The 13,604-nt window shown below is 38.3% G+C and overlaps 1 protein-coding gene across 3 annotated transcripts; it reads left to right on the top strand.

Moving 5' to 3' along the window:
• Positions 1-851: 851 nt before the first annotated feature.
• Positions 852-13,526, top strand: APC11 (anaphase-promoting complex/cyclosome 11). Of its 3 annotated transcripts, XR_016173489.1 has the most exons (6): positions 852-1,292; positions 1,416-1,559; positions 3,315-3,347; positions 4,430-4,528; positions 9,066-9,812; positions 10,861-10,950. XR_016173489.1 is itself a non-coding variant. In XM_089155814.1 (5 exons), the coding sequence occupies exons 1-5, from the start codon at positions 2,949-2,951 to the stop codon at positions 13,046-13,048; spliced, it is 510 nt and encodes a 169-aa protein (XP_089011940.1). In that variant the 5' UTR covers positions 2,735-2,948; the 3' UTR covers positions 13,049-13,526. The 3 variants fall into 3 exon arrangements, 2 of the variants coding, with proteins under 2 accessions (XP_089011940.1, XP_089011941.1); XM_089155814.1 differs by lacking the exons at positions 852-1,292; positions 1,416-1,559; positions 9,066-9,812 and adding exons at positions 2,735-3,091; positions 12,933-13,526 and having other exon boundaries at positions 10,861-10,979; XM_089155815.1 differs by lacking the exons at positions 852-1,292; positions 1,416-1,559; positions 4,430-4,528; positions 9,066-9,812 and adding exons at positions 2,738-3,091; positions 12,933-13,526 and having other exon boundaries at positions 10,861-10,979.
• The last annotated feature ends 78 nt before the right edge of the window (positions 13,527-13,604 follow it).

The following is a 13,604-nucleotide window of genomic DNA, read 5'->3' as shown; positions in this document are numbered from 1 at the left end:
CAATTAAAAAAAAAATCCTATCCAGATAATACAACGATGAGCCGAAAGGAGCAAAAAGTAGAGGAATTGAAGCGGTCATAGCTGAAAATGGGAGGTTTCGATTATGTAGCCGAAGACATCATATCCCTTCAATCAAAGAGCATCAATGGCTGCTGGAGCTCTCCTCCTGCAAATCTGTCATCACCGATGTTTGAGAGTGAGAGGACAATGAAGAGGAGAGGAGATAGAAGATTAACCAATACAAAGAAGATGAAGAAGAGAGCAGATAGAAGATATTAGATGGTGGTTTAATCAGTGTCGGAGTGGAAGACGAAGACATAGAGCAAGACGATTGGGGCAAGGTTTGGGAGTTAAAAAGGCAACCTCGGTTAAAGGTGGATCATTTGAGGTTGACTATTGCCTTAGGATTAGAATATTACACGTGGTGGCAATCTAATGGTGAATTGGAGCCAACTTGAGGTTAGAACAAGAACAGATAAAAATCTAAGGTTGCGAGGGATTAATTGTATTATTTAAATTTGTATGGGAATCGTTCGGTAGCATTAATGAATGAAAATAGAAAAGATTTCTCTCTCTTGTACAAATCTCTCTTAGCGTGGTTTCTTACCTCTCTTGGGTAAGTTCCTCTTCTTTTCTCTTACTTTCTCTCTTGTGTGAATCAGCTTTCTCTTTTCTTCTTTTCTTCCCCTGTCCACCATATTTGATTTCTTCTCTTCTCTTTCTTCCTATCGATTCTTTTCTGTTTTTTTCTCTCAGTTTTCTTTTCTTTCTTTTTTTTTCTTCCTTTCCTTCTTCTTTTCCTTCTTTTTCTTTCCTTTCTATTCTGTCCGTTAGAATTTTCTTTTTTCTCTGCCTTTTTTTTTCCCTTTTCTTTTTCTCTCTATTCTTACTTCTTGAGACAGCAACCTAAGGGATTGTATGGTAATGATTCTAACATACTTATTTTGACATAGAAATTCCGTACCAACAAAAGCTCCAATTGGAGGCTCCTTCGACACAAAAGCAATTCTCTTTTGAAACGCTGGGCACAAGTGAGGCTCGTGACGTTGCTTAGGGTTATCGATGTAATTTTCACGATAATCCTAAGCTTTGCTCATCTCCCTCGTCTCTCTCAACTCTCTGCTCTCTCGTCTCGCTCAAGTTTGTCGAACTCTCGCTGGTCTCTCTCGACTTTCTCTGCCTGCTATATATTGGAGGTTGAAGAAGAGCATCAAGTTGGGTTTTGGTTTCGCGAGAAGAGGAGCCCTTGCATCTTGACTGCCCTCCTTTGTCTCTCAACAATATCGTCCCTGGTATGTTTTTCTCTACTTATTTTTTCCCCTAAGAATTTATCTTCGGATTAGATGAAATTAGGGTAACCCATTTGAGCTCTGATGTCCGACTAATATGTGCTGGTTGTGGATTCTGCTCTGTAGTTCGAACTTTTGGTTACCGAAGAGTTTTTGTGGATTCTGCTCTCTAGGTCCCTCTTCTCGTCTCTCTCATCTCACTCAACTCAGCAAGCTCTCTGCAACCGACACTCTTCTTCTTCTTCTGTGGTATACTACCGCTGCCACCAGGTATCTTCTTAAATCTCCAGTTTCTTGACAGAAAGGCCAACAACTGAAACTATAAAAATTTCTGTAGAAATTTCTAATGATCTGTTCCCTTAGCAATAGACCTTCTCTGTTGCATTATGAATTGTATCTAAGAAACACGTACAGCCTGAGGCAGATTCCACGGATAGGCTTTCTATGGATTTGTTCTTGTGCCAGATTCTCTGGTTGGTTACGTTGATACTCTGACCTGAATCTTCCTCTTGTCGGTTAGATTCATTTTGACAAAAAGGGCAACAACTGAAAATATATAAATTTCTGTAGAATTCTATGAGGTGATTTAAACTGGTTACATATATAAATTTTTTCAGAATTCTATGAGGTGATTTAAACTGGTTACATATATAAATTTATACAGAATTCTATGAGGTGATTTAAACTGGTTACATATATAAATTTCTGCATTTCTTGCATTTATGGATAGTCTCATTTTTGGATATCTTTATTTTCTGTAGCAATTTTATTCATCTGATATTTTCTTAAAAGATTCATACATTAGTTGGTATTAGCCCTTAGATGTTGAAAACTCAGAAAGTCTGTGACTGACATCATTTGGTGCACTTCTTGGCTGATGGGATGGCGTTAAACCTTGGCCTTGTCACTTGTGGACGAAGAGTAGAAAACCCCTTTTTCCCTTCTCCTTTTTAATTGATGCTGCTGTAGTTTTGCTGGATTCCATTGTAGTAGTAGTAACTCGTATACCAATTTCAAGCAACCCATGAAATAAAAAACAGCCAGCATCTATTTATGGCTCTAATGGTCTAGTTTCAAGAATTTGGAAGGGTTTTCAGCGTGTGTCTCACAATGCAAAAACCCCCAATTCAGATTTGGAAAGAAGAAAGAAAAAAAAAGGGTTCAGTAATGAATACCCTTGGTTATTAGAATTTTGTCTGTGTTGGAGCTGTCTTTTGACTATATAAATTATGGTTCCTTTATGTCTGTCTTTTCTATGCAGTTCTTGCCACTTGAATGGCTTTCATGAAGGGGTGGTTGGGATTAAGGTAGCAATGAAGAAAGAAACAAAATATTTTAAACAGTAGGGAAACTGGAAAGCAGTCTGCTGACTGAAGGCTTTCCAGGTTCCCTACAGTTTGTTTTTTTCTTGTGGGGTTGGGGTTGAGAAGGGATTGGGGGCTTCATATAATTGAATAAAGAATTTCTTTGCACACGAGCTCTAATTGTTGAATGAGATTCCATGATGATGAGGGTTTTCTTTTCTTGGCCATTTTGAAGTTTGATTTGATCATTTCTTTCTATTGGATAGAGAAGCCATGACGCAAGATTTGGTGCAAATGGCAGGACCTGATTCTTGAATCGAAAAATAAGCCAACTAGTTTTGGCAAATGGCCAAAAATGTCAATGAAAAGACCAATTGGCACCAGTCCTGTTTCCAGTTCTGTTTCTTTGAACCATATCCACAATGACATGAGTCACTGTACCTGTATGTCTAGGATTTGCAGCATAAGAATAAGCCAAGCTGAAAGAGTGAATTCAAGGTGAATATTTACAAAAGTGGTCATATATGACACTAGGATCTATAGCTCGCTACATCCAGAAAATCAGATTTTAATTGCTCTCAATATTTGCACAGGAAAATATGTTGAATGTATCTTATTGGTTGGTTCTTCAGAAGCAGCTATTGTTTTAGATTTAGACATGATTTTTAATTTCTTGAAAAAGAAATGTCTAATTGTATGTTTTCACCATTATGTTTTACAGGTCACTGCAAGTCCTTTTGGAGCCCTTCTTAAGGTAAACAATGCATCTGCTTTCTGCTAAGGGTCATTTTTATTAACTAAAGAAGAATAGTAGATCCTTGTCCTCACCTTTGGCATTACCATCAACAAGGGAGTGGGCTCCCTTAATTACATGTATATCCAGACAAGAAATCTCTGGGCAGTCCTGAAATATCCTAATTTTGTTTCTCTGTTTGCATCCTATCCATCTCATGTGTGATAAAGCCCATCCTCTCTACTTGTTTGGCTGCTGATGAAGCAAGGAAATCTGCTATCGGATTGACTCTCTGTAGCAGTGGAATATTTTCCAGCTAATCTTTTCTAGGAATGGCTTGAGTGTAGGCCATCTCTGTTGGATCCCGTGGCAAGAAACCAAATAATGCTGAATATGTTCCTACCTTCTTTACCATTTGTCCATAAAGAGATGAAGCCTTTGGTGATCTTTCCTTTGTTTTTGATGTTCTTAAGTGGTATTTGTATTTAGCTTAGTTTTCCTTTGGTTTATTAAAAAAAAAAAGCATGCCCATTTTATACATGCCATACAAGATTCTGTTCCAATTTAGGTAGAGAAACGTGCCCATTTGTGTTCAACCATACAAGTTTTCAGTACAGATTCTGTGCCAAATTTACCCAATTTGGCACAGAAGCATAAAAAGTACATTCTGTGCCGAATTGGGAAATTTGGCACAGAATCGTTGCCATACAACCCCTTAGTGTATTCCTCCGTTCTAAACCTACTGTCCATTCTTGGGTTTCATCATTGTTTAGAGGTATTTTCTTTCTATTATTTATGTTCCTAGAGATTTTCTAACCCCTGTTTTGCAGCCAGGAACAGCAGGTAACTTTATTAAATCTCTCCTTAAATATTTCTCGTTTTATATTTATTCTTGTCGTATTCCTTTAGAATGGTTATTGTACAATCAAAAAGACCATTATAACCGTCACTATCAAACTTACTCTCCATTATGCCCTAGCCGCAATTCCCGTTCTTCCCTTTTAATCCTCTGGTACGTTGACCTAATGACTCAAGCTGCAGCATCTGGTCCTCTACTCCTCTCTGCTAATCTTATCGTTGCTGTGTTTTTTTGGCTGCAATAGGGTTTGTTCTGCAGAAAGCCCAATTGCACTATCTACTTTATCCTCCTGGACTCCATCTCCCAGCTTTGCATTCTCTACGGAACAAAGCTCCTGGAAAAGGTCAGAATTTTCTTATGGTTTTGTTCAATTTTTTTCTCTCCTTTTATCCCCCTCTAATAGAAAGAAAATTAAATTAGTGGGGGACTACTGTGAGATGGGAGAATGGTTTGTAGTACGTGCTTCCCACATTAGGTTCGACTTTCTCGGGGGCTCCTTATTGAATCTGTTTTACGGTTTCGTTAAACTGCTGTGTAGTTCTGCAGATAATTCCAGTCTGTCAGTGATCTAATCTACTCCAATCTGTCAGCGACCCTTATTAATCCTACAGGTTTTCACATGGATGGTAATAGATGCTATATAGCCTATACTGCACCCATTATCTAATTTTTCATTTCTTTCCCTTTCTTTACCCTTTCCTGTTGCATTGAATTGAACCCACCATTGCCATCATCCTATTCCAGACTCTTTAAAGTTAGCTCATTAACATATATACTTACCCATGTATACACGAGATATGAGAAATTGATACTACTTGTGTCTTTGGAGAGAAGCATACCAAAATGATGAAGAAGGAAGACAGGGCCTTCGATGAAGACGATTGTGTCATTGGGTTTTTTCCTTAGGTTTTGATAATGGTATTTTTGGAATTAAAAAATATAGTTGTTTAATGGTTTTCACTAAAAGATTGGACTAATGTGTCAAATGAAAACCCAACTTTAGGTTGTCTTTGTTTTTCAAACATAAAGTGGGGTGTCAATGCTTTTAGGCCTCCATTTTGGGGTGCCCGTTCAATTTGCTCTTTATTCTTTGGCAGTAGTTTTTTAAAACAAAAATTCCTAGGATTGAATAGTCAAAAAAAGAGCTTCTAAGCACCATAAAAGGATATTGAAGAATCTACTAGATGGTGTTAAAAACTTGATCCTAACAAGTTAGTTGGCATTGGGAGTGGAAAATAATTGTTAGAATTTGGTAGTAAAATTATAAATTTTTAAAATTTTCTTGTGCATGCAATTGTTTCAATTATGAAAAAACTTCATGGGAGTTGTTTTTTTTCTTCTAAATCATACCTCTTGGATAATTTATAATTCACACCATTAGGTTTTTCTCCCAAAAGAATTTTTTTTAACTATTATCTGAATCAATCTAATATCCCATTAGGGAAAAGGAAAATTTATTCTGAGAGAATCACTTGACAGAATTAAGCTAATGAGATGATTATTCAGAAAGAATAACCAGACAGAATTATGGTAATGAATTAGTTATTTAGGAAGAATCATATGATAGGATTATGGCACCCAAACAGTTTTCAGGAAGAATAAGAGTGACCAAACAGTTTTAACATGATTCTCCACTAAGTATCATGTTCTAATATCACATTCTACAGAATCATGTAAACCAAATGCAATATCATTAATTTTTCTTTTTTGATAAATAGAATCCAGTATTAATTTGTCAAATACTTGTGGTTTTCGATACCAAACCAAGCATTGAAGTAGTTCACTTGGAGGTTCTTCTTCTTCATTTTTTTTTTCTTTTTTTTTTTTTTTTTTTTTTGGGTGGGGTGGGCGGTGGGGGTGGGAGATTGGGTTGGAAATAAAATTTTATTTCCCGGGAAGTGTGAAAGCTTGAAGGAAATAAAATCAAATACAAGAGTGGATTGGGAAGTCGCAGCTCTGGAGGCAAGACTATTGCCTTGCTTTTGGAACCATAGCCTTGTTGCTTACCTTATTCTCCAGCTCTGTTACTGGATGAATTCAAGTCTAGGTTAGTGACTGAAGCTTCAGACATGGGAGAGTGCAGCCTCTTCTCGGACGAACCACTGTCCCCTTTCACTTCTTTACCTCAGTTTTCGTTAAGCAATCAGGACCTTTCTCCTGTAAATTTTTTTATCAGATGGTTTCATCTCTCTCACGCGGATAGGCCAAGTATTCTTTTCTGGGGAGTGGGCTATCCCTGGACCCCAAATTCCATACCAAATTATCATGAGCATTCTGATAAATTTGAAATCTTTGTGTACTCAAAATTTTCAACATCTGGAACATTGTATATAATTTGTTGGGGGGCTTGATGAAGGATGTTACACCATTCTACCACAGCTAGATTTTTTTTTGAGGGGGGGGGGGGGTTAACAAAAAGAGGGAAGGGAAACAGTCACAATTTGAAAACTAAAAATCTTAAATTAGATGGTAATTTTAAAACGAAAATTCTCGAATCTGAAAGAAAAATGGAGATGTTTAAGTTGCAGGAGGATTCAGGACATGGATATGGCCCAAGATATTGTTACATGTTGGTCCTTTAGAGTATCTTTTGAATCCCAGCATAGTAGCAGCCAGCAGGTCTGATTAACGGATTTGCTAGAGCCACAAAGCTCTTTTGCTGAGTCTAGGATGCCCAAGAAGGGAACTGCAAGACTTAGATCATAGAAAGCAGGGTTGGTTGTCTTTCAAGCAAAATCCTTTCTCAGATCTGAAATCCTCTCTGCAAATCAGTTCCTCTGAAGTGCAACTTTATTGCAAGAAACTCAAATCCCTGAAGCTCAGTTTCATTTTCCAACCCTCACACGCACAGTTGAGCTAATCTCCTGCTCTCTGCAAGTCCTGAGGTTCATCTACAGGGTACATTTGGGACTCTTTTTCCGTCTCTCTCTGATTATCTCTTTCTGATTTCAGATTACATTTGACTGTTGTACTGCTGCAGAGAAATCCAAGCTCAGTAAACTGTTATTGGTTTATGAGATTCTGATAGGAACCTGCTAATTGACAACAGAAATGGACTCACCAAATATGAATTACAGCAAGAAAATATAAAAGAACAAACCAAGCAAGATAATCTAGTTATGATGGCGCCAGTCACTCCCTACAGCAACATTGTTGCCCCTCAGCCATAAGTGGCCCAAAACTACACTCATAAAACCGGTAGCCTTTTCTCACACTCCCCCCCTCTGTTTTTTATAACCCAACAACCAGCAGTTGGTTATGGTAACCTCCTCTCTCCTCCACATGTCATGCTCTCTGGGCCCTAACATTACCTCCCTGTTTGAATTTGACCTTGTCCTCAAGATGAGGGAAAATTAGAAGCTTGGACTTCAAATGCTTGCCACACAGACATGCCATTTCAGCAACAGTTGCAGAGACCCAATAGCAGACCCATTTTCCAAGGTACAACTGGTGTCATTGCCATTGCCCAATTGATGGCTTGCAATGGTCTATTCTTTCCACTCTTCAACAAAACCTCAGAAATTTCCTTCTCAGTGCCATCTTCAACCTCAAGCAGCAGAGATGCAATATAATTCCTTTGATTCTCCAGTTGTCCCATAAGGACGTTATTATACTCATTAACAATAGCTTCAATTGTACTGTTGAATTAAGCCTCACTGAGTCCAGAATCTGTACTGCAGTCAACTCCTACGAAAGCCAGCTGCATATGCATCACAGGACTTTAACTAGACTAGTTGCGCATCAGTTTTGGATTGGATCAGCTACTGGACATAGTAATCTCCTGCATAGTCCCTCACGGACAGCTTTTCGGTTCCAAGGAATGGCAGTGTTGTATTTTGTCCCAATATCTGCATGACCTTCTCTGCACCTCCCACAGCCAACAAATCCAGGGAGTTGCAGAAAATTCACAAACAGAACATGTGGTCTTCTCAGGTTGTTGCTGGTTATATCTGCATGCATGACCATCTTTCACAAAAAAGAGTTTGTATCGAACAAGTCCCCCCCGTTTCCATAGTCAGGGTTCCATGAGGCCAATCATGTGGAAGAAGAATATCAGTTGGTTACCCCACTTGTGTAAGCTTGATATTGACTGCCTTGAGGTATCTCCTTTCATGGAAGACCCAATTTCTGACTTCAGTAGCTAAAATATTGTTCCCAGATTGCCATCATGAAAAGACCCAAACCAGACTGCATCAAGGTCATGTATTGGTATCAGTCTGATTTTCATCACAGGTTCTGAAATCCAGCAATTGAATTCACAAGTCTGTACCAAAATGGAGACATATCAACTGATTTCTCACGGATGTTTGATTAGGAGCACATGAGTTTGTGCACGAGATGGTTTTATGAATTTTGAAATATTGTCACACATATGGTTATGATGGACCTGTTCTATTTTTTTCTAGTCTAGGGGTGTGATTGTTTATTCTGTAATTAGTTATAGGTAGTTCTGTACTGTTGTATAGTTTACGTCCTTTCTTGTAATTCCACGCTTGATTAATTATTTAATGTTGGCTGTGGATGTTGGGCTGGTGTTCTCTCTGGCCATGACTTCTCAATCGATCCTCTCTAGATTTCTGTCCTTTCTCTCACTGTTCTTTCGTTCTTTTTCTTTCTTTTTCTCCTTTTTGGTTGTTTTTATTGATGGTTACTGTAACAGACCCAAAGATTTCTGCTCACTGGCAATTACCCTACTCTGATCATTTTGTTACCCTTTATTTTTAAGGCTCATATTTGTAAGGATTGCTATTTGTAAAGTTATCAGTAGTTGTTATCCTGAAATTAGATTAAAATGTTTCGTAGCTTTTGTAAATGGATCATATTTGTGCGTTTGGGTGCACGAAATAACTGAGCTAAACATAGGATGTTGGGTTTTGCAGGGGAGAGAATGAAGGTTAAGATACTACGTATCCTTCCTGGCTATATTTTTCATTCACAATGGATTATCTTTTACATCTATTTTTGAGTGCTTCCTTCTTTTTGGCTTTGTTGTTCTCTTCTTATTCATTTCTTGTTGTCGTCACCCCCTAAAATGCTACCCTTGAATAGTATGTATCTGAAAGACTTTCGGCACCTTACAGTTGAATCTGGAATTGTCTGATAACCTTGAGGTTACTTTTTGAGTTAAGAATCCAGCGAGATGAGCTATTGTCATGTTGCAGTACCAGAGATTCTCAAAATTGGCTACCTAATCCAATCCTATATTTTCTTCCCTTTATGTATTCTTTACCAGAACTTTGAGGTTGGAGAAAGGATTAGTTTCCACCTCCTCTTCTCTTTATACATTTAGAAGGCTTAATTAAGTAGAGTTGAATTATTTAATGGTTCTCAAATGTTTATAGTCAACACTTCTTTTTCATGTAATCCTTTAGCGCTTCTTATATGTAAGCCTTTTATTTGTATTTGTCAGTTTTTTGAGTTTGACAATGTATCATTTGTTACTGGTGTCAATAATTATTGAAGTATTTCGTACCTGTTTCTTTTGGGTTTCCTTTTTCCGGTTTTCAGCATATTAGCATTTAGCACTCATTTGAGCCTATTTGCCTGTCTGGATATTTTCATCATTTTTTGGCTTCATGCTTTTCCTTAATACACGCTTCTGTCAAAATGTGCTGGACATAAACAGAGTACGTATTCCCTTTCTCTTAAATCTATATATTACGTGTCTGGGAGTGCTTGGATTTGTAACTGGGAGTGATAGGACCATGCTAATACAATTTGAAAATTAATAACAAAACATGTAAAATAAGAAGATAAACTGGTTAGAGTGGTGCCAGTTACTCCCACAGCATATCGCTGCCCCTCAGCCCTCGCTGCCCAAACACTCAGATAAAACATTGCATACCCTCTACTCATGCCTTCCCCCTACTTATAATCTCCCATTCACCATTAACCCTTTCTCTCCCCCCTCCCGTGTGGCACGATCTCACGATTGTAGGGCCCTAGCACTACCGGTCCCTCAAAATTCACCTTGTCCTTATGGTGAAGGAAAATTAGAAGCTTGATCTTCACATGGTTTCCACACAGCCATGCTAGCTCAGCAACGATCTTAGAGGCCCAATAGTAGGCCACTATATTATTTTGAAAATGATTGTGCTTCAGCATAATTCCAGATCCAACAGATGTCCCTTTGAGAGTGAAGCTTGTGAATGGGGCAAACATGGCTGGAAGAAAATGTTCAACATGTGAGAACCCTAGGATTGCAGCCTTGATTCAATCAGAACACCTACTGTTTCAGTGCAAACCTGCAACTACTACAGTCTAGATTCACTGCTTTCTAGGATAGCTGTGGTCCTCACAAATTGCTAGCCTGCTAATCCAATATGAAGATTAATAACAAAACACGTAAAGTAACTGGATAAACTGTTTACAATGGTGCGAGTCACCTCCACAGCATAGCGCTGCTGCTCAGCTCCATGCTGCCCAAACACTCACATTTTCATTGCATACCCTCTCCTCATGCTTTCCCCCTATATATAACCACCATTCAGCATTAACCCTCTCTCTCCACGTAGCATGATCTCGTGATCCCAGGGCCCTAGCAGGGAGATTTCCAAAATTACATTTCTAGTATCTAAGTTTTTCAAATTAGTGACATAACTTCCTTTCTTTGTATGGTGTCCAGTGTTACTGTATCAGTTGTTGATATGTTGTTTTTATCTACTGATATTATAGGTTCCATGCTGTAGCTTCCTGGACATGGGATGCCCAAGATGAAACATGTGGGATTTGCAGGATGGCTTTTGATGGATGTTGTCCTGATTGTAAACTTCCAGGGGATGATTGTCCACTAAGTAAGTCTGTAACCGTTTTTCACATGTGCTTTCATCTTTTCCAATTGAATGTCTGGCATAGCCCCACCCCAATCTTTCTTAGGTCTCTCATGTATCCCTTTTTCCCCGTGTATTTGATTTTGTTTCTGTGTTTAATAACCTAAGATTTGACTGAACAATGGAGACTCCCCAAAAAAAGGGTACTGTACAACTCAACAGCCTGGAATGCATCTGAAATGCTAGGACAGGATGGACAGTCAGAATATTAGCTGTTAGGAGAGCCAAATGTATCTCTAGGAGGTTATCTCCTTCAGACATAAGATTTGGTTTCTCAGTAAGTGTTTTGTCTGAAATAAAATCAGGAGAAAGATAGAAACTGAATTAAAAAGAGAATGGGTTACTGTGTCAAATACCCTTAGAAGGTATAATGTCAGAGAAGTAGGAGCCTCGACTTCAATATGGTGAGTGCAAGTACACCAGTAGATAGAAATGAAATCACATCAGTTACTTTTAGAACCAGAAATTCCATATTGAATAAATCTTTGTTATATTATGGTGTCTTCTAACAAACCTGAGGAAATATTTTATGTTGAAGCAAATGAGCCTTGGAAATTGCTGTAACAAGGATGATTGTGATTCTCTGTTGGTATTTGGAAGATTCTTCTACACTTTTTACCAGTTAAGGTCAATTTCCATTTTCGTTACATATACAAACAGGCTAACAGGAGTACAGCTTAACCCATTTCGTAGTTCCAGGGTGTGAATTTTATTAGAAGAACAGTGAAGAAAGTTGAGAGGAGAAGAGGAGAAAAAACTGAGAGAAGAAGTTGTGGGAGACTCAGGTAATCTGTTTAAAAGGAGAAATACAATGGAACTAAACTACCGTCCGAGAAGTCTTGTGGACTCAACTACAGTCCCAACAGCCGACTCGAGACTTGGTGGTAAATCTTGGACCCCCTTTCGCTTTTTGGAAATACATTTGACACGGGAAGGGTTGTAGGAGTCCCCTGGATGTTTACAGGTTTTCCTTCTAAAGTTGTCTGATAATCAGTTTTTAATGTTAGAAGAATGACCCAGTCTCAAATCTGAAAATTTTTGAATTGATGCCAATTCTCCAAACAGGAGGGAAACTTATTTTGGGGATTTGGAAACTCAAGATGCCCTGATCTACTGAGATCGGGTACAACTGTAGGAGTTCCTTTTAGTAAAAACTGTGAATCTCATCAAGCCATCCTCTCCCTCACCCCCACCCCCACCTTGTGCTCGTGCGAGGGGTGCGGGGGGGTGCGATTGTGAGTGTGGGAGGTTGGTTGGTTGGTGCTGTTATTGTGGATACTGCTGGAAAATTAGCCAACACAGATGGCTATAGCATAGGGGATTCTCTTAGCTTAAAAGATGGGGACAGGAGGAAGTGAATGAGCATCTTGACAAATAAGGAGAAAGCCACAGCCAAATACTCCTTGAGAATTGTTGAAGGTAGAGCCGTTCCTTGTCAGATTTTATGAAATTGGATAAGCAAATAGAAATCATATCACACCTGTAACTGCATATGCCTCTTGAAACTCCAGTGCTGATTCAAAGACCACATTGAAGCTTGTCCCATGGTCTTGTTGGCCGAGGCCAGTCAACGTGACAGGCATGAAACCTTTCCTAACCTTCTTCCTTTAGTAGAGGTGATACACATTTAATGATAAATTATCACATTATCAATGACTTGTCAACCCTATTCATTTTTTGTTAGATCATCATAGCCAACCCATCCTCGTCCAACCTTCCACTGCTATTATCACCTAGTGATTTTACCATCGAAGCAAAGATTTCTCTCCCTTGGCAGGAGGTTGGAAGTTGGGGGTTGGGATCGTTTTGTCAGTAAGTTGAACTATTAGCTAGTGTTTGCAAGTTATCTCGAGTTGGCTTTTCAACATAATGCCATGATTTCACATTGAATACTAATATCATCCTCTTGTTTTGCAGTTTGGGGCGCATGTAATCACGCATTCCATCTTCACTGCATCTTAAAGTGGGTGAATTCGCAGACTCCTCAAGCACACTGCCCCATGTGTCGTAGGGAGTGGCAATTTAAAGGATGATTAGATTGAGTTTCTTGACCTTGTACTTCTCCGTCGCTTTCTCTGTTCGTAGATCGGAAGCTATTCAATGTCTCGATGCTGCATTAGAAACAGGGACATTTTGGCTTCATAACAAGTGAATACAATTTGAGGTGAGCATTTAAAATTAGTGTGTTTCTTTTTTCTTTTCTTTTTTTTTTTTGAAAAAACCCATGTGAGAGAGCCTTCCAAGAAAAAAAGAAGTGAAAATGGGTTCTTAAAACTTTGGATTGGATACTATTGAATTTTAGTGTGTCAATCATCTTAAAAGAAGTGAAAGATGTTTCAAGGAGGATGGAAGTAGGTAGGGTACAAGGTTTTAATGGGATCCCAATTGAATTATCGAAAAGCTAAGCAACTGAGTTGTTTTTTTTCTTCTTGATCTTCTAATTAGTTGTTTTCTGAGTTTTTCACACAACACCCACTATTATTAGGGTAAAACCAGTGTGCACTCACTATTATAAGCTCAACAAATAAATAAATAAATATATATATATATATATATATATTTATTTATTTATTTATTTATTTATTTATT

This window comes from Hakea prostrata, chromosome 5 (assembly GCF_041222555.1).
Source record: "Hakea prostrata isolate BN-2017 chromosome 5, UWA_Hpros_2, whole genome shotgun sequence".
NCBI classification, from domain to species: Eukaryota; Viridiplantae; Streptophyta; class Magnoliopsida; order Proteales; family Proteaceae; genus Hakea; species Hakea prostrata.
The sequence above is the reverse complement of the archived record's forward strand: the minus strand, read 5'-3'. Positions and strand labels throughout refer to the sequence as shown.